Source organism: Phaeoacremonium minimum (genome assembly GCF_000392275.1).
Source record: "Phaeoacremonium minimum UCRPA7 unplaced genomic scaffold PA7_03_scaffold_155, whole genome shotgun sequence".
NCBI lineage: Eukaryota > Fungi > Ascomycota > Sordariomycetes > Togniniales > Togniniaceae > Phaeoacremonium > Phaeoacremonium minimum.
This window is the reverse complement of record NW_006921062.1, coordinates 141,998-161,014: the sequence shown is the minus strand read 5'-3', so window position 1 is coordinate 161,014 and position 19,017 is coordinate 141,998. Positions and strand designations below refer to the sequence as shown.

At 50.4% G+C, this 19,017-nt stretch overlaps 5 protein-coding genes across 5 annotated transcripts; 4 read left to right on the top strand and 1 right to left on the bottom strand.

The window, feature by feature from the left end:
- Positions 1-597: 597 nt before the first annotated feature.
- On the top strand, positions 598-1,335 carry UCRPA7_2262 (putative duf28 domain-containing protein; the record flags this gene model as incomplete). The annotated part of the gene is made up of 2 exons (XM_007914845.1): positions 598-610; positions 665-1,335. 2 exons carry the CDS (start codon positions 598-600, stop codon positions 1,333-1,335), a joined length of 684 nt encoding a protein of 227 aa, XP_007913036.1.
- Positions 1,336-1,521: 186 nt separating this feature from the next.
- UCRPA7_2261 (putative mitochondrial cytochrome c oxidase assembly factor protein) lies at positions 1,522-1,872 on the bottom strand (the record flags this gene model as incomplete). The annotated part of the gene is made up of 2 exons (XM_007914818.1): positions 1,522-1,785; positions 1,843-1,872. 2 exons carry the CDS (start codon positions 1,870-1,872, stop codon positions 1,522-1,524), a joined length of 294 nt encoding a protein of 97 aa, XP_007913009.1.
- A 4,506-nt stretch (positions 1,873-6,378) lies between these two features.
- On the top strand, positions 6,379-6,943 carry UCRPA7_2260 (putative scf complex subunit skp1 protein; the record flags this gene model as incomplete). Its single annotated transcript, XM_007914843.1, has 2 exons — positions 6,379-6,537; positions 6,596-6,943. 2 exons carry the CDS (start codon positions 6,379-6,381, stop codon positions 6,941-6,943), a joined length of 507 nt encoding a protein of 168 aa, XP_007913034.1.
- A 1,919-nt stretch (positions 6,944-8,862) lies between these two features.
- Positions 8,863-9,661, top strand: UCRPA7_2259 (putative adp-ribosylation factor 1 protein; the record flags this gene model as incomplete). Its single annotated transcript, XM_007914842.1, has 4 exons — positions 8,863-8,937; positions 9,098-9,181; positions 9,244-9,567; positions 9,641-9,661. The coding sequence occupies 4 exons, from the start codon at positions 8,863-8,865 to the stop codon at positions 9,659-9,661; spliced, it is 504 nt and encodes a 167-aa protein (XP_007913033.1).
- A 2,696-nt stretch (positions 9,662-12,357) lies between these two features.
- UCRPA7_2258 (putative catalase protein) lies at positions 12,358-14,022 on the top strand (the record flags this gene model as incomplete). Its single annotated transcript, XM_007914841.1, has 4 exons — positions 12,358-12,591; positions 12,652-12,790; positions 12,846-12,996; positions 13,134-14,022. The coding sequence occupies 4 exons, from the start codon at positions 12,358-12,360 to the stop codon at positions 14,020-14,022; spliced, it is 1,413 nt and encodes a 470-aa protein (XP_007913032.1).
- Positions 14,023-19,017: the final 4,995 nt, after the last annotated feature.

Sequence of the window (19,017 nt, the reverse complement as noted above, 5' to 3'; positions counted from 1 at the left end):
ATGGCTTTCGTGATGGTTGTACGCTGCGACAGGAGGGATATAGGGGGTCGCAGCCGAATACCTGGCCTGGGGACTTGAAGGACAGAGTGCGAATGAACGTGCGTGCATCCCACCTGCTAAAGGTCGAGTAGTACGCCAATCACGGCAGCACAGCGAGCTAGGGGTCCGCCCCGGCGCGAGCCACTGCACAGCCAATTCTCCCGACACTAACAGACAGTACGCAGGTAACGGCATCTGAAAAAGTTCACGATTCCAATGCGCCGGATTGGAGCTCCATTGTGAAGTGCGCCTCGGATTGATATGGCTATTCACTTTTGCGAGTAATTCGCACTTGCATTTGTACATATACTTATATTATTCCGTCTTCCGTACTCGTTAAGGTCAAGCAGAAAACGAAGCATCATGGCTTCTATTTCCAGGAGCGCAAGCCCATTCATGCAGTCAACTGCACAGTTGTGCCGGCAATGTCGTCGCTCCTTCGCCTCCACAGCCCAGGCGTACAGTGGTCATAATAAGTGGTCTAAGATCAAGCACACAAAGGGAGCCGAGGATGCGAAGAAGAATGCAATGCGCAGCCAATTCTCCAAAACGCTTACCATGTACTCACGATGTCAGTGCAGTCTCGTATGCGCAGATCGTTCTTTGTGTTGACTCGAGGCTACAGTATATGGCGCAAACCCAGACAACAATCCAGCATTAGCAACCACAATTGCGGCAGCGAAGAAAGCAGGCGTGCCAAAGAACACTCTGGAGCAAGCCATTGCGCGCGGACAAGGCCGGTCGACCACGGGTGCCAGTCTGGAGAGTATCACCTTCGAGGTCATGATGCCCCCCTCAGTGGCGCTGATGCTGGACGTTGAAACGGACAATAGGCTTCGTTCGCTACAGGACCTTAACCAGATTGTCAAGAAGCACAAAGGTAGGACAGCATCCACGGAGTTCTTCTTTTCCAGGCTTGGGCGTGTCGTCTTTGAGAAGAAAGACGGCGTGGGAATAGACGAGATCATGGATGAGGCAATTGAGGCCGGAGCTGAGGACCTGGAAGCAGACGACGAAGGCAACATCATGGTGTGGACGCAGCCGAGCCAGACCATGCAGATAGCGCAGAGCGTGGGAAAGCGTTTCGATTTGAAGGTGCTAAATTCTGAGATCATATGGTCTGCGAACGAGGGAACACAAGCGCAAATCGACTCAATGGACGATCTGAAGAAATTGGCCGACCTCGTCGCCGCTCTGCAGGATTTTCCAGACGTGCAGGCCGTATACTCCAATGCCTCGCGAGGGAATGTGCCCGAAGAAGAATGGGCTAAGTTGGAGGACAATCTGGACATGTAAATACATAGTGTACATATACCCTTGTTGTACAATAACTGTATTCCTCAAATTCATCTCATATCGAATGCCAAAGAGCGGAGATCCGAGCCATCATAACGCCGGATGTGCCGCCCTATCTTTTCCAAGCCCGAACGCCAGTGTTGCGCATCACAAATCCTACAGAATCTTCTCGCAACGGTTGCTCGCCTATGACTGGGAGTCATTTTGATCTTGCGCTTGCGCCTGTGCCTGCAGCTGCTGTTGCCTTGCCTCCTCTGCCAATCTTCTGTCCCTGACGAAGAGTCTTCGGGCCCTCAGTCTCTCCAGCTCAGCGTGGATCTCGTCCCTCTCCAACGGCACCTTGTTCGCCTGCTCGGGTTTCGGCCAGAAGTCTGGAACTGCGAATCGGTTGTCGAGGTTCGTGCCGAAGTAGTACATGATCCCAATAGGAAACATGACGTACATGCCAAACTGTGAAGAGAGATCAGACCACTTGCCGATAATAAATGAGTCGCCGTGTATCCTTACCTTGAAAACTTCTAAGTTGAGGCCACCCATGATGATATGTGCGATGCAATGTTTAGTTCAGCAGGTTGGGCGCGGTGACAATTCGGACACGGTGAGTGAGTGTAGCGAGGTGGACCGAGAAGTCAATTGAAGCTGTCGAAAATGTCATGCAGTCCGATGGTCATCGGCAGCTAACTGGCAAGGCACGATTGGTGGTTAGCTCATCAAGCACCCACATTTACCGGCAGGCAGTAGACCCCCCGGCGCGTGCCGCTTGGTGAGACAAGCAAAGCCAAGTTGGAGATCACATACAGGCATCACAGAACTTTAAGAAGCGTGAATTAGGGGTATCATTCGAGAAAAAGAATCTATCAGCGCCTTTTGCCGGCGCAGCTTTTGGTCACTCGCCAAGCTGCCAGACCTCGCCTGCCTATGACCCTGCTCAGTGTGCCCCAAACGCCGTCCTCTCCAAAGTCCAAATCATCCAAGTTTAGATGATGCCTATGCCTCCATACCTCGCGGAATCGCAAGCCCTCCAGGCCCTTATTTGACAAATAGGGGTCCAGCCACGCGGCTGATAACGGCGCGATCAGGTAGGTCCCATTTGTCTCCTTCAGATACTCCTGGTTCCTCCTGTCCGCCGGTGTGTCGCAAGTCGCGATCTTATCAAGTTCTGTGAGTAAAGACTCGCCGTCCAGGCCCATCACATCGCGCGTCTCGAGAACTTCGTTCTTTCCATTCAGCAACCAGATTGGTGGCATATAGGTCTTCCACCAAATTGCCCTTGTCGCGTCAGGCTGTTTGCTCATGAATACCTGGGCAGGAACTATTCCACCCTGGTGATAAATACCCATGAGCACTCCAAAGATCAGATTAAAGGCAATCCAAGACGCCACCCAAAGGCGCAATGCATTTTGCTGTTTCGGGAGTCGCACAGATGACAAAATCAGAGGAATTGTGGGTAACAAGAAGCGCGCTTCTTGGTGCTGGAATATAGAGAGTACAGAGATTCCAGATATGGCCGAGTATAATCTCAGCGATAGACCCGGCTGAGTGAATAGCAAAACAGTAACCGGCCCGATGAGTTGAGGGAGATTCACTAGAAGATGCTGGTACCAAGGATGGAGTCCATGCTGCGCCAAGTTGGCCGGAGAAATGTTGTACATTAGATTGTTCAGGGGTGTGATGACAGGGTGGCGGACGAGATTGAGCCAAGTAATCGGGTAAGGTGTGTAGAACACGGTATCAAGCGATATAGCAATTATAGTAGTGCAGAGCGCAGATAGGACCAGTACGCCCAAGGACAACGGCCTTTTGTATGAAATATCAGCGGATGAGCTCTATGGGAATCGCAAGAAGCACAAACCTGCTCCAGAAGTGAGGCACAAGTCGAACCCCAGGAATTAAGAGAAAGGCTGGGAATGTAATTCTGTTGAAGATTCCAAACACAACGACGATACCGAGTATAGTAGGCGCCAAAAGCGAGGTGCCATGCTAGAACAGATCAGCAAACAGCAACGTCGGCGCGAGCGCTGGTAGACATACCAAGCCTGTAGGAATCGCGACAATGCGTTCTATCAATACCAAGCTCCACGCGACAACCAGAGTTTCCACAGCATTTGAAAAAGTATGCGTCTGATACGTCCAGGTAACGTATGACGAAGCGACTAGCAGCATTGCGACGCGTCGTTGCCGCGGGCTCTGCACAAGCTCATAGATTGCCCAGTCTTCCAAGACGAAGCTGAGGATGAACATAAGAATCCGGAGCGTCCAGAAGACAGCGATCGGTGGGATTTCGCCATCTTTCCCGTTCCCTATCCACAGCCATCGCAAAAGCAGCATCGGAAGTCCGTAGACAGGCCATAGAGGGAAAACGCTCCGGATAGGGTTGTCGCTTGTGAACTCCCATGTGTGTCGGACAGGGTATTTGTAAATTTCTCCTGTAGGCAAAGAGCGCGGTCAGTCTCGTGTTTCCTTCTCGGCGCAACAGCTAAAACCAAGATCTGTATGGAGACATGCGCAGTGTAATTCCATCAGGACTCGTGGCGCGTATGCGACTCATACGGGGTCGCAGCGTCCCCAGCCTCCACCCGGTCCAGCAAACACGGGTGCAGAATACAACAAAGGGAATCTGTCTTACCGGCAATCACTTCTGGGCCTTGGAAGTTTTCATCCGGATGTAGGTAGCTAGGCGACAAAGCAAACCATAGCCGGACAAGGACGAGGAGTAGATAGGTACGCCGCCACATTTTGGTCTGGCCGTTTTCTTCCTACGGGTGGTAGCTCAAGCATTTGGCAGGCTGGACCACACGTTGGGATTCGAGATGGGCATCCAAGTTCGAGGATGACGGGAAAACGTGTGGCATGGTCGAAGGCGAAAAAGAAGAGAAGGGAAAGGAAGGGGGGTGAGGCTGTCGAGAGCAAAAGGAGATTATTCCTGTGTTATTATTATTATGATTTTTTTCCCTGGGGCGGGATGGATGGATGGATGGGCTGGTAAAGGAGCACCGTAAGGCAGGTGGTAGCTCGCTCTCGAGACCAGGCTGGCCACATGGGCTGGTCAACTGTCGATGCTGGACCGCCGCGCCGTTATTGCAAAGCTGCCTCCCTTGCAGGGTACAGGGGTAAATGTGTTTATCAGCAATCAATTACCACTAAGCAAACCCCGTAAATTCCGGCAGCCCACTGAACCAGCGCACTTGCAGCAGAGATGATGGGCAGGTCGACGGCCCACAAGGCTCGCTTTTGGTAATTAGCTTGCTAGCACCCAGGCCGGGGACCTTGCATTGACCCTTTATTTAGGCCCAACCCGTAGCGCTGGGTCGGGCTGTTTGACTGCCGCACCTTGGCCAGGCAGATTGCCTGCCCAGTTATGACATGACACAACCATGGGCATGGGCGGTTTCCATGCCTCGAAAGACATTGACGACTCGTCAATATCAAGTCGCTTCTTTGGAGACTACGGTGCATCAAGGCTCCTCTTCATATTGCTATGACAATAAGGCACACCCTAAGGTGCCTTAGTTCGAAGACAGGCTTGAGGAAGGACATCTAACCAAGCCAATTCCGATCAGAGAAGACCTATGTCATAGCTTTGCGATATCCCCTCTCTCAAGCCTCTCTACGACATCTCGCCTTCGGTGCCAGCACTAAACGGCTCGTCCATTGGCAACTAATGCATGTATTGGCTCTTCCTCTCTACATGCAGATCCAAGATACATCGTTTCGAAGCATGCATCCGGAAGTTAGCTATGTGATATTGCCTATGAGTTCCACTGTGGCCTAGTGGAGAGTTCAGATGAAGACTGCCATGATGGAAGCCCACCTCGTCAACAACTAGGTGGTTTTTTTTAGTCACGTAAAGACTTATAGTTCCCTGATAAACATAGGCTTGCATCATATTCATTTTGTTTCCTGAAAATACATATCTTACTACTTCACCATGCTAATACATGTTAGTTCGCTAAGGGTACCACTACCTCTTCAACAAGGCATTACTCTCTTTGTAGAAGTTGATAGCCCCATAGTAATAAAACCGCAGAATATTCGAGAGCTTGATGAGTATTACTACTCTTAGCATTGAGTATCGTCACCCTTCAAGAATTCTTCTTTATTACCCCGGCGGAGGAGCACTGTGTAGCGGTCCTAGCTTGTTCAGTCACTGGATTCTGCCCTCTCCCATGCCTTTCTGTGAAGGTTACCTACACAAAGAGGTTCAAATTCTTCCTAAGCCACGGGTACCATCATCAAAGAGTTTTGGATCAACCACAAACTTTGCACACAAAAATCCTCTCCCATGGGGTATTGTGAGCTACTACCTACTGACGCAGCATTCCGCGATCAAGAAGGCCGAAAGATTACTTGCGTGGTAACTGCTCCCTGCTAATCACCTACCAAGAAGTCCGACTAGGTGAGTGTGATCAGTTTTGGTCTCTCCTGCATCTCGAATTCGCTATATTTCCTTGTCCATCTTATGACAGCCCGCCAACCAGCCACCGATCTTTGTCCTACCTTTCATTTCTAGAGCTGGCTTTGAGGATTCTATAGGACTTAGCGGCTAGGAACAGCTGTGTTTGTGCCTGCGCTTTCGTTTGACTTTCTGCCAAACCTACCCATCCAGACTGCAGGCACCAACCAGCCAGGCCCACTTCTCCATTCCCCCTCCACCAATCAACTGCGCTTGGCGGCACAGCAGTCGCTGTTCTGCCTTCAGCTGGTTCTCCGCCATTGTCCATCCCACTCTGACTCTCGTACCTCAAAGCAGCGTCACCGTCGCCAACAGACAAGAACGCTTCGTCCCATCTCCGTTAGGTTTAACAGGCAGAACACAGGTACGATCTCTCCCCACTACTTAAGAACTGGCAGACGATTTTCCTTTCCTTTTCTGCACCTCTTTTCTTTGCAGCTTCTCTATTCGCGCCGCTCACACCCCTCCTTCTGGACAGTTTCTGACATCAGCGGCAGACTTCGCCTCCATCCAGGTCCTCACAGATCACCCTAGTCTTTCCAAGCACCCTCACGAAAACAACAAATCCCGAACATCACATTCTCATCACAATGTCTGAAGCTAAGATGCAAAAGGTCATTCTGACCAGCAACGATGGTGCTTCCATCGAAGTCGACCGTGCCGTCGCAGAGCGTTCCATGCTCCTCAAGAACATGATCGACGATCTAGGCGAGGAAGCTATTGGTTCCAATCCGATCCCCATTCCCAACGTGAGTTTATTTCTCAAGCTCCTTCAGACGTAGCTCCTTTGCTGATTTCGATCTTCAGGTCAACGAGGCTGTTCTGCGCAAGGTCATCGAGTGGTGCGAGCACCACCGCAACGACCCCCTCCCCACTGCCGACGAGGAGAACGACAACCGCAAGAAGACCACCGACATTGAGGAGTGGGATCAGAAGTTCATGCAGGTTGACCAGGAGATGCTGTTCGAGATCATCCTAGCCTCCAACTACCTCGACATCAAGCCCCTGCTGGACGTTGGCTGCAAGACTGTCGCCAACATGATCAAGGGCAAGTCCCCCGAGGAGATCCGCAAGACCTTCAACATCACCAACGACTTCACCCCCGAGGAGGAGGAGCAGATTCGTCGCGAGAACGAGTGGGCCGAGGATCGTTAAACGTCACCCGCCCTCACTCTTCCCATACGGAGCATGCACGTGTGACTACCCCTACGGCTTGCTCGTTTCACCAGTTTCCCGCCTCTCGTGGCGGCTTCTTTTTATGGCATCAGGAAGGCGTTGATCCTCTGCTTTGGCTTACTATTGGAACGGTGGAATCTGATTACGGTTGGCCATTCGGCAAGGAATTGCTTTGTCCATCCACAATCTCTTCTCGCAGACTTCACAACTGTGGATGTGAGATGGTCAGTGAAATACGTAGGCTTACTTAACGGCCTCGGAAGGATTGAGCCTCGGTTATTTTCCGGTCTAATAGACTTTCTACGTTGGGCAAGCCCGTGTGTTTATTTATATGCTTCATTCGTGAATTACTTTTGTGACTTCCGATGCAGTGTCGCCCAATTCTTCTTGCGTATACAGTTGACCATCACATCGGCCCTTTCCATTGCGTACCAGAACTGCCAAAGTCTAGACGCAAGGCGGTTCATCAAGAAGTCGACACAATCAGAATTTGGATTAACAACACAGCGTAGGCATGAGCAAAGAGTCACGGTCACATTAAGCAACACCACACTACGGCACGGACGCAGCATGACATGGAGACTCTTCAGCAGATTGTTGTGCATCAAATGCTTGTTCTCATTTTGAATCCCTGAGACCTAAATGCAATGACTCTAAGACCAAGTAACCAGCGAGACTCCGCTCCAGACCACGTTGTCCATAAGACTCCCTCAGTCGTTCCTCATGGTCCCCCAAGCCCGTTGCGCATGCCTCTCCATCACAGCGGAGGGCAGCAGATGGGCGTTTGATTGAAATGATATCGTTGAGAGAAAAAGGGAAACGGCCGCGGCGAGACAGTGCATCTAGATGCCGAGACGAGTCTTGCGCCAGTGCCTTCTCTTGGCGTTGTATCTGTTCACATGACCTGGTCAGTACGGGATTTTCTTGCGGGAATACAATGTGTCCTCGTTGCGCAGCGCCGTGACAGTCTGTCCCTCTCGTGGGAAAAGGCGTGACCATCATCAATGTGCTGGCCGGTCGCAGGATTCTCGATTCGTGGAGCGTTTCGTACCTGATGGTGTTACCAGTTCGGAGACGGATCCATTGAGGGATCGGTCGGTTCTGCTTCTGCGCCTTGGCGAGCTTCTGCTTCGTGCGGAAAGACTTGTGGCTCTGTTCGTGATAATCTGTCAGCCCCTCGTTTCCATCATGCTTCAGTACCCGCCCGTATTTTACACCCGGCTCTCATCCGCAGACGGTCGCCGAAGAACCCGTTCGTCGAGGTCGATGAACCGTCTGCCAGACTCGAGTGGTATGCGGCGTCCCAGACTTCTTCGTACGTACCGGCATTTTGACTGTGGTTGTCGATGTCGAGTCGTGATCTTTGCTTTGACAAGTGACAGTGAGGAAGTTGGATTTTTGCTAGCCGCACCAAAATTTCGTAAAGGCTAGCACACAAATCTGGCTGTCACGTGGAGACTAGCTTGCTGTGGCTTAAAGGTGGGTTAACCTGAAAGGCTGCGTGGCTGTTTCTCTGACTAGCTGCCTGGATATTATGGCGTCAATAAAGACGCGCTTTGACTTAGGTAATCTGGCAGCCGATCTTGCCGGGTCGGCAGCTGCGTTGAAGCGGCCGGGGATCTGGGCTAGGCACTGCCCTCTTTCTTGAATGGAACCCCTGTCCGCAGTCCTGCGTCTTAGATTTCTTAGAAATCACTTTTCGACCCTTTGCCACGAGACCAACGAAGCTCTAAACGGTTCTGCGCATTTACGAATATCATCACCCGGGGCGTTTTGGGAAGGCTTGGTTTTTCCCGCGATCGACTTATTCCCTTGTTTACGACCACTAAGAGAACGAAGGCTGTTTTGTCCACTTGGGGGCGTCGGGCGCTATCTCAAACTAGGTACAAGCTGTCAAGATGGGTCAGGGCATGTCATGGCTGTCCGGCCTGCTGTGGGCGAAGAAGGAAATAAGGATACTGATCCTGGGACTTGTGCGTTTCTTTTGCCCAGGTCAAAAGCGCATGTCGCCCGCATTGCTGACACGGTGTCAAGGATAACGCCGGCAAAACGACGTTGCTTTACAGACTGAAGGTCCGCCCGTCTGCTTCACGAACTCTTCCCGACCATGGCATCGACTAACGCAGCCCGCAGATAGGAGAAGTGGTCACAACGATACCTACGATTGGGTTCAACGTGGAATCAGTTACATACAAGAATCTCAACTTCAATGTCTGGGTATGTTGAGGATACCATGGCGACCTAGTGGAACCTACTAAGCTAAGCAACCATGTGTATAGGATCTCGGTGGCCAGACGAGTATCAGGCCATACTGGAGATGCTACTATGCCAACACTGCGGCTGTCATTTTCGTCGTCGACTCTACTGATATCGAGCGTCTACAAACCGCCGCCGATGAGCTAGCTGCAATGCTCAACGAAGAAGAGCTAAAGGACGCCGCGCTTCTCGTCTTCGCAAACAAGCAAGATCAGCCCGGCGCAAAGGGCGCAGGCGATATTTCTCAAGCCCTGCGGCTCGGCGAACTAAGAGATAGGAACTGGAGCATCATGGCATGCTCAGCGGTGGACGGCAGCGGTGTCAACGAGGGTATGGACTGGTTGGTGGTGAGTCTCGTCTTGATAAGCATGCTTCCTGCATGTTATGTTTGGATGTGCTTGGTGCTAATAAGATGCGCAGCAAACGGTATCGCAAGATTAAGTGACTGGCATTTTCGGCGCAGCGAAAAACCCTTCCCATGTACAACGGACCTTAACCAATTACCCTTTTTCTTCCCGTTTGGGTAGAATGCAATCCTCGACAGAGGAAGCAAAGTTGTGCTCAGCATTGGCGTTTTGAGGCAGGCATGGATTGCGTCTGGATTAATCGACATGTGCTCATAGTCGACGAGCATATACATTACAGCAGGTTGGAATGGCCTTTACATATATATATATATATATATACACACACAAGCTTATACGTATCAAGCTTTAATTAGAGTCGCCGAATGGAATGAACGTCTATACCTATGTGTCCTCGCGCTAGACTCAACTGGCATGGCTTGTGATCAGTGTGGTATGGCTCGTTTGATTCTCATGCAGAGCACCCTCCTACCACTTGCAGACACCTCTCAGCTCTGCGAAGTGTAATCATTGGAGACTACCTTGTTCTTGCTGGTATCTCCTCGAGTGCAGCCTTGTAACGGCTTTCCCCACCCAGCGACGTGCTCTCCTCACTCAATATAGCAGAACTTAAGATGGTCTTACGTCAAGAGTTACTACATCAGGTGAGCGGAAGGCAATGGTGGCATCCCCGGGACTCGCTTTACATCGGTCTACGAGAGGATGCGTTTCCTCCCTATAGTGTCGCTGGGTTGACGTTGGCCATGCAATACAATAATTGGAGGCAATCCACCTGTTCATGACATTTCCAGGGGAAGATGCAGACCACGTGCACACGTGGCTACCACGGGTATCAAAGGACGCGCGACACCTGCCAAGTTTGTCGTGTCCGAGGCATCCGCGTCTCATCATGCAGGCCGGTTCCGGTGGACGGCAGTTCGTAAAAGCAGCCTGCATATCCTCCTGCCAGTCAAAGATCACTAATTGGCATCGAAGATGTCATAATTGACTCACTCAGACATTGCGACTAGAAGTTTCAAGCCGATTTAGCTGATGATAAGGCGACGAGGTGGACGGAGACGGCCTGACTTCGGGAAGTGATCATGAGTAGGCATTCTTGGCCTGGCCCGCCGTGCTTATAGTCCTCAATTGCAACGCGGATTCTGGTTCGACATCGGGCCCACTCCCACGAGGAATCAGTGTAAGTCATCAAGGTTGTGTCCCCTCGGGTCACCCGACGGCCTGAGATCGACGAGTTCCAAGCGGTGCTTAGCTCGGTTTTCCGACAAGTTGAAGAGACGAAGCCGTCGAAATCGGCGGAAATTGTAGCAATACCGCAAGAAAGGCTTGTACCTCTGAAAGCTCACAGGCAAGTCGAGCATGACTTCCGTATTTCGGAAATGTCAGGTACCTTCAATTGTGGCCATCATGTAGCAGTATGTACCGATAGTCACTTCCCGAACTTATGAAGGGTTTGGATCTGTCTGGAGAGTTTTGGAAGTTTTAGAGATCTTTCTTTAGACTGCCAAAGGGCACAAATTCTAATCACTGATGTCATCAGCTGGTGTGGCCAGTAGGGACTTAGTATTGCTAAAAAGATGGCTCCTATCGGTCTGTAACAGTCTTGCAGGGCTGGTTTAGCGTGGGATGAAGGGCGCCAGTGTCCTTACTGAGCGACAGCAGGCAGTTTACACCTTTCCCTTCTTAGGGAGATCCGTCTCCCCGTTCAAAACATACTTGGAGAGCTACATTGACTGTCCTCATGAATAATGTCCGTTATGCTCCGTCACCTCAATCTGGCCTGGCTGCAACCTTTTCGTTCGAGTCAGTTGCGGGTCCAGCGGAGAGATGCCGCGTGCTCATCTAGCTGAATAGTATCCAAGGCAGGTAGATACCATCGATACAGAGTTCCGATGTTGTCTCTACTCGTACCATCGAACACCAGACATATCCGAAGCCGAACTGCACAATCCCTGTCTCAAACTCTCATGGTGGTGTTATTTCTCCGCATTATTCGCGTTTCATGGTGTTCTCGATAGCATATGAAGTGTTTAACTTTGCAGAAGAGCAAACCCCGAAGGGTGACAAGCCTTCTGATACGCCGAGATACTCTTTCCTGATTTCTCAGCTTACAGTAATGAAATGGCAGTTTTCATCTATCGAATGAACCAACCTTTGAGTCACCTCCACAGGCAAGGTAAGTGATTGCCGATACATCAGGGTTCCCGAGTTTCGGACAACTGAGTAGACTCCTGTCCTTTGTACTTGTCTTTGGTACTTACCGAGACCCCGGCCACAAAACTACGTAGCCCTATGAGCTGACCAGACTGAATGTCATCCACAAAGTGCCCGTGGAAGTACATCCGTAGCTCCGCATCACCGCTTGGCCGATCTTTGCGACTATGGCCCCTTGACACTCTTAGCGGCTTGCATTTACCATCCGTGCCATTGGCTCATCCCCACCTAAGAACTACTACCCACAGTTCCCGCGGATGTACACACTATTGAGGTTGAGCTAAATACGTCAGGGCCGTTGTCTTTCCATGCTCGTAGTTTATAGCGTGAGCACGAGGTAAGAGATGTAAGTGGGAGAATGTTAGAAAGCTCTGTGGGTGCTTATATATATGTACCATGGCTCTCATGCTCGGCGTTCGTTTACATTTTCCTCCTTTTCTTGATCTCCCCTTCCGTCTTATATTTGCGAGGATTTTTGTTTCTGATCCCCAGCCCTGCTCTTGTCCTTGCTTATTAGAGCCAACATAAACCGAGACTTCTCACGCTCCCGTCTTCAACATGGTTGCTGACGACAAACCTGCCTCTACTTATCAGTACAACGAGAAGCCGGTGTACACAACCAGCAATGGCTGTCCTGTTGAGAATCCGTCTTCGTGGCAACGAATTGGATCCGGCGGACCAGCTCCTTTACTCCTGCAAGACTTCCATTTGATTGACTTGCTTGCTCACTTTGATCGTGAACGGATTCCTGAACGTGTTGTCCACGCAAAGGGTGCTGGCGCATATGGAGAGGTAAGACCCTCACATGCACGCGTGATTCTTATAGTTGCTGACGAAATGCTTTCTCATTAGTTTGAGCTTACCGACGATATCAGTGACCTAACATCTGCCGACCTATTCAATGGAGTTGGCAAGAAGACCCCATTGGCCGTAAGGTTCTCTACAGTCGGAGGCGAGAAAGGCTCGCCCGACTCAGCTCGTGATCCCAGGGGTACAGTTTCAACCGCTATTGACCTCAAGGAGTATAAGGCTGATCATTATCACAGGGTTCGCCATCAAGTTCTATACGCAAGAGGGCAATTTTGACTTGGTCTGTAACAATACACCAGTCTTCTTCTTGCGCGATCCGTCGAACTTCCCGTTGTTCATCCATACTCAAAAGCGGAATCCACAAACCAACCTCAAGGATGCCACGATGTAAGCTGAAACACCGAACCTGAAGGGTATCATCCACTAACAAGCCCAAGGTTTTGGGATTATCTCTCAACCCATCAGGAGTCTATACACCAAGTTATGGTCCTCTTTTCTGATCGAGGGACTCCCTACTCTTACAGACATATGAATGGCTACTCTGGTCACACCTTCAAATTTACAAAACCTGATGGGTCCTTCGTTTATGTTCAGATTCATTTCAAGACAGACCAAGGCAGCAAGACTTTCAACAACGAGGAAGCCGGCAAGATGGCATCAGAGAATCCCGATTGGCACACCCAGGATCTCTTCGAAGCAATTCAGCGCGGCGAATATCCCAGCTGGACCGCTTATGTTCAGGTCCTCACTCCGGAGCAGGCTCAGAAGTTCCGCTGGAACATTTTCGATCTGACCAAGGTCTGGCCACAGAAGGAAGTGCCTCTCCGCCGATTTGGCAAGTTCACTCTCAACAAGAACGCGGAGAACTACTTTGCCGAGATTGAACAAGCTGCATTCTCGCCCTCACACTTGGTGCCAGGTATCGAGCCGTCTGCCGACCCTGTTCTCCAGTCCCGTTTGTTCTCCTATCCCGACACCCACCGTCACCGTCTCGGCGTCAACTACCAGCAAATACCTGTAAATGCACCTCTAAGAGCCTTCAACCCCTTCCAACGTGACGGTGCGATGGCTGTAAACGGCAACTATGGAGCCAATCCCAACTACCCGAGCAGCTACCGGCCACTGACTTACAAACCTGTCAAGCCGACTGTCGCTCATGAGCAATGGACCGGCGAGGCCACAACTGCCCTTTTCGGCGAGATCACTCCAGACGATTATGTGCAAGCCAATGGCCTCTGGGAGGTTCTCGGTAGAACTCCTGGCCAGCAGGACAACTTCGTCCACAATGTCGCTGGCCACCTCAGCGCCGCTCACGAAGCAACACGCAACCGGACGTACGAGATGTTTACCAGAGTAAACCCCACTTTGGGAGAACGCATCAAAACAGAAACAGAGAAGAATGCGAAGGCGTGAGAGCGCCTACCGTTTCCTTTAGATGATGTTATTATGAGTTCTGCTTTTGGTTTCCTGGGCTGGAAAGTGTCTTCACAAACGGATCAAATCCGTATCGGAAAGTTAAATGTATCCATTTGGCATAATAATTCTTTTGAATATGGATGAGTCAAACTTATTGTATGTCTTGCTATCCCTCGCTGTGACAGGTGAGAGGGTTGGTATAGGTATGGTAGCCAGCCATGACATTCTGCTGCAGAGGCTGAAACAAGCTTCCATGAAAGTGATCATCAGCCTTCCACACTTTAGACGCTGCTTGCCCCTGCATTAGCCCTCGAAACATGAAGCCGTTGCTGCCATGATTTAGTTGAGGGCTAATCTTAAATCTACTCGACGGAAAGGGTTGTCTTCTTGGCTAGTCATCGTGTGAAGGTATCTCAACGTCATACATCCGTCAACAGTCGGAAGTGACACCGCAACTCCGATGAACACAATAAACCAGACATTACAGCAGTGGAGAGTTGTCCTAAGAATTTTTATTGACAGAAGTTATCCCTCGAATACTAGGTCAGAGGGAAGCTTTAATTGTTGATATCGGATCTCTTTGCTTCTTTTAAATAAGACCTCTCCAGAAATGCAAAGCAAGTTAATTCGTTTTGTTTGAGGAAGACCAGCCTCAATTGATAAAATATCGCATTCACATTAAACATAAATCATTCATGCCGCCATTAGGTCATGATACCGTTTGTAAATCTCGCCATTGCTCAGTCCCAGATAACTCGAGAATAAGGAAGAAAGTGCGCGACTCCGTAACCCATCACGTATTTAACAGCAACACTTGCAACACTCATAGCAAGCGAAGGCACTACAGATGGCACACAGTCCACAACATATATCCTGTATCACCGAATGTCAGCACATGTTATGAGCTCTTTTCTTAGATTTAGCTACTCACGCCGCTGTCAATGCCATCATCACCTCCGCGCAGTGTCATCGTCATCGGCTGCTCCGGGGCCTAAAACCATCACCAATGTCATTAATAACAAGTTCCTCAGAATGGCAACATATCTATGTTCTGCCCCGTTCGGGACGACATGTTGCCGGCTAAGATCGCTGTCGGGTACACTTACCGGTTGCTCGTCGGTGAGGTGGGGTTTCTGAAGCGTCACCGGAGCCGGCTCTTGTGGCATTTTCATGTCGACCTTGTCTGAATCCATTATTTTCTATTTCTGAGTTTCTGTCCTGTTGTATTCAACGGTCTTCAACGGCTGCTTTTGGGAAGATCAAAATTAACTGTTCGCTACGATTCGCTTCTCTCGGCAACAATTGGAATACAGGCTATTGTGATCACTGATTTCGACCTTCGAGTTCCAAGTGTTCTCGTAATGGCGGACTGAGCAGAACCAAATCGATCAAAAGGTCTACAATTACGATGACGTGACTACAAATATCTTCCTCAGGGTCCTCCAGGGTCCTGCAAGACCCTTAAATACGATGCGACCCTCCCTGAAGACAAGCACCTGACCTTGACCCAGCTTCTCCCAGCCCTGCATTCAAGATGGGAAAGCCTTGCACTTACCGAAAGCGAAGTATCAAATTCCGAATCACGGCTGCCTTAGTCGTGGCTCCCGTGGGGCTGCTTACACGGCATGACCAACGGTTGCCGAACGAGCCGTCGCACCCGCTTGGGATTCGTCTGCTGTAGGTATACGACTGCCGGTCGAGGCGGGAATTCCAAACCTGAGTAAGAGGTGCCTCGGTGGAGAGCAAGGCTCTCCGAGCCTCCTGCGAGAAAAGCGGTCCAGCGGGCGCCTCTCATACATGAATGGCTTTCAGAGCAAGATATAGGTCGGGCAAATATACCCAAGATTCAAGACTTCTTGCGGAGCCAGCAATCCACTGCCGCGGGGAACCCCGGTAAAGTGACGAATAAAACTAGATTTCTATACCATTTCCAAGAAAATTGATGGTTGCGTATCAAGTTTCGATACCAAATGTTCGAAGGCTGTCTCCCATGAGATTGTGATTGTTGTTAAACGGAAATCGGAACGTACAGGGGTCGCTTGTTAGATATATTCTTCCAAGTCCCTGCTCGACAGACATCGACGGGAAAAGCCTCGATGCCTTCGTTATTAATTAATGCTATACCGCCGTGCTCGCACGCGATTAACTCGGGCAGGCTGGACGATAGTGCCAACTAAGGCTCTTATTTTATCAACATGTGGTGTTCTCTCCATTCTCTCTTCCATAAATCGGCTTCTTTCTCCACGGCAAAAGATATAGTGCTCACCAGCGTTATCTATATTAATTGAGCTGCTGGTGCCATGACCACGGCGCCCTGAAACATGCTACGTTACCCGAATCCGAATCTCAACCTAATTATATAATAGCTTGATTGCTTTACCTCGTTTCTAGGACGTTCGTCTCGACACAACTCATTGCCAAGGTCGGTAATGAGGCGAATTATAGGATTGCGATGACTTCATGTTGGCATGTAGGATTCCCCCAGGAAGGAGAACTGTGCGCTGTGACCCAGCGACTACCCTGGTATGAGACAGCTCTTGAATCTGCATGGTGAGCGAACTGATCGGCGGCCACTCGCTCGTTGGGCCTCACGGAACCCGGCATTAGTTCGGGCACTCCCATTGAGCGCAACACGGCGTATTGAGTCTGTCCCTGGGGTAGATCATCGGAAGTCGTGCCGGGCCATTGGCGGGTATCTTGCTCTTCAAAGGAAAAATCATGATGTCTAATACCTCTTCACATGCCTGAAGCGGAGACCGCCAGATAACGATAGAAAAGCAGTCAGCTGGTAACCCCCAGGGCATTGACGTGGGCCTTCTTGGGGGAGGTCAATATGGCGGCAAATCGTAAACGTACTCATCTGGTCGTCTGGGGGCCGGGATCCTACATGTGTCTTACTGTAACCCTTCAATACGCACCCTACATTGATTTAGCTGCACTGTAATGTGTCACCGACATGTAGGATGGGTAGGACTTTGAGCCTAGAGCATGGAATGAGGACACGAGGCTCCGGCTGAATTTGATCTCGCTTGTGTGAAAGCACCCAGTTCCTCATGATGTTCTTCCCCTCACCACACAAGTGGGCATATCCCATCCTTGGCCTTTGCACCAACTCTCCCGTCCAGCTCGTTTGTTCCAGAGAACGCAACGAGTGTCTCGGAGTCACGCGCGCAAGTGTGTCCTTGGCGGCGAGTGGCATTTCGTGACTCTTCGCTGCTGCATCCCGCCAGTGCAGGGAGTGTGGCATTGAGAAACTGGCTGCCTGGGATGAATTCGGTTGCCTTACCGCGAGACATTTCTCAAGCGACGATCCAATTGCAAGAGCCCCGGGCGGACACTTGTGAGACTTGGGACACGGCACTGGACGGCCGAGGTCCTCTAGACCTGCATGGCGATGTGCAGGCCAGGGTGCCTCAATTGGTTCGCCAACCCCGATAATGCTCCAGCTGGCCATTCGCTGAGAGACCACTGTGTCCGGATCCCAAGTGCGTGCCAACGAGCCCATAACGCAAGCCAAGCCATGCAAGTCTGACCAAGTCCTGTCTTAGTCCTCTCAGCCCTAAGGTAGGGTGCACTGCACTCTGGGCGACGTGATTGTATTGATTGACATTGACTGTCTCTGGTGGCCCAAGTCGAGGCCCGCCTGTGTGTGTCTGTGAATTATAAGAAGAGAGCCTCGGCGAGGTGGTGCAAGCGGTCTGAGTCCCTCTCTCCTCCTCTCGTGATACCTCTGTACTCGTTGATACCCTACATCCTAAACTCCCCATTGCACCAGGCGTGCCTATCTGGATCCCTGGAGGGCCTTCTCGTGATTGCTTCAGTGAAGCATACTTCCAGTCTCTGAAACATCCGGAGCGAGCTTGAGGCCCCCGGACGACAACAAACACTGCAAATAAACGCCACTACGACAATTACACAATTGCTTTCGACCTCACTCAGTCTTACTGAGGACCCGGACATAACTCGCTGAGCAAGCAACTACCACCAACACAACAAAGCCACCATCTGATATAATGGGCTCTTCTTCTCGAGCACCTCCCCCGGCTCCTCTTTACATCGCCGGGTCCAACGGCACAGACGCTCAGTCTCCTACGTCACCTTACGACGCTGTAAGTCATTAATGCTCCAAAACAGCCCCATAATTGCTAGAATGCTGACCTTGATTGAATTAGGCGTACTCACCGCCGAGCTACACAACTATGCCACCTCATCACCGTCAGAGCTCGTCGAGCTCGACAGCCACTAATTCATCCACCGGAAGCCATTCTCACAAGAAGCCTCGCTCACCAACCGTCAACGTCTACACTACATGTGGCCGTCACACGGACCAGTTCCTGTTCGGCGGACGTTCGTTTAGCGACATGCTCAACGGTGTCTTCAATAAGAAGGAGTGAAGAGCCAGGCTGACATGGACATAAACCACCCCGCAGAAAGCTGTACTTGATCTAGCTCTCTCCTCACTTGAGATTTTCGCTCTTCTTCAGACTGTGCAAAAATTATCAATTTGCATTTATTTTAATGAATGTTGCTGGCTGGTTCAGTCATGTTACTACGACAAGCATATGAACGGAATCGGAAACTACTTAGGGAAATGCATAATCATGACAAAGGAAAAGCGGTCTTGATTTGGAGTATGGCTGTTAGTCAGTTGTTACTTATGAGATTGATATCCTGAATAAACGCAAAAGCAACGGCGGACATGTTCTCTCTCCGTCTACAAGTACATGATGATATCTGGTCTTATGAATTGACTTGGTCTCTGGATTAAGATCATTTCCCACAAGCTTATGATCCTTAATTGTGTCTTTCTTCTGCGAGACCATGTACAGTCTACACCGTAACAGCTGCCTGGATTGACAGTTTCACCTCATCTTTCTTGATATTTTCGATTATTGATACGACCACCATCCATGAACAGGCTTTTTGCTACTGCACCCTCACACAGGGCCATCCACACACACATCCAATTCGTCTCTCGGGAAGATCTGATCT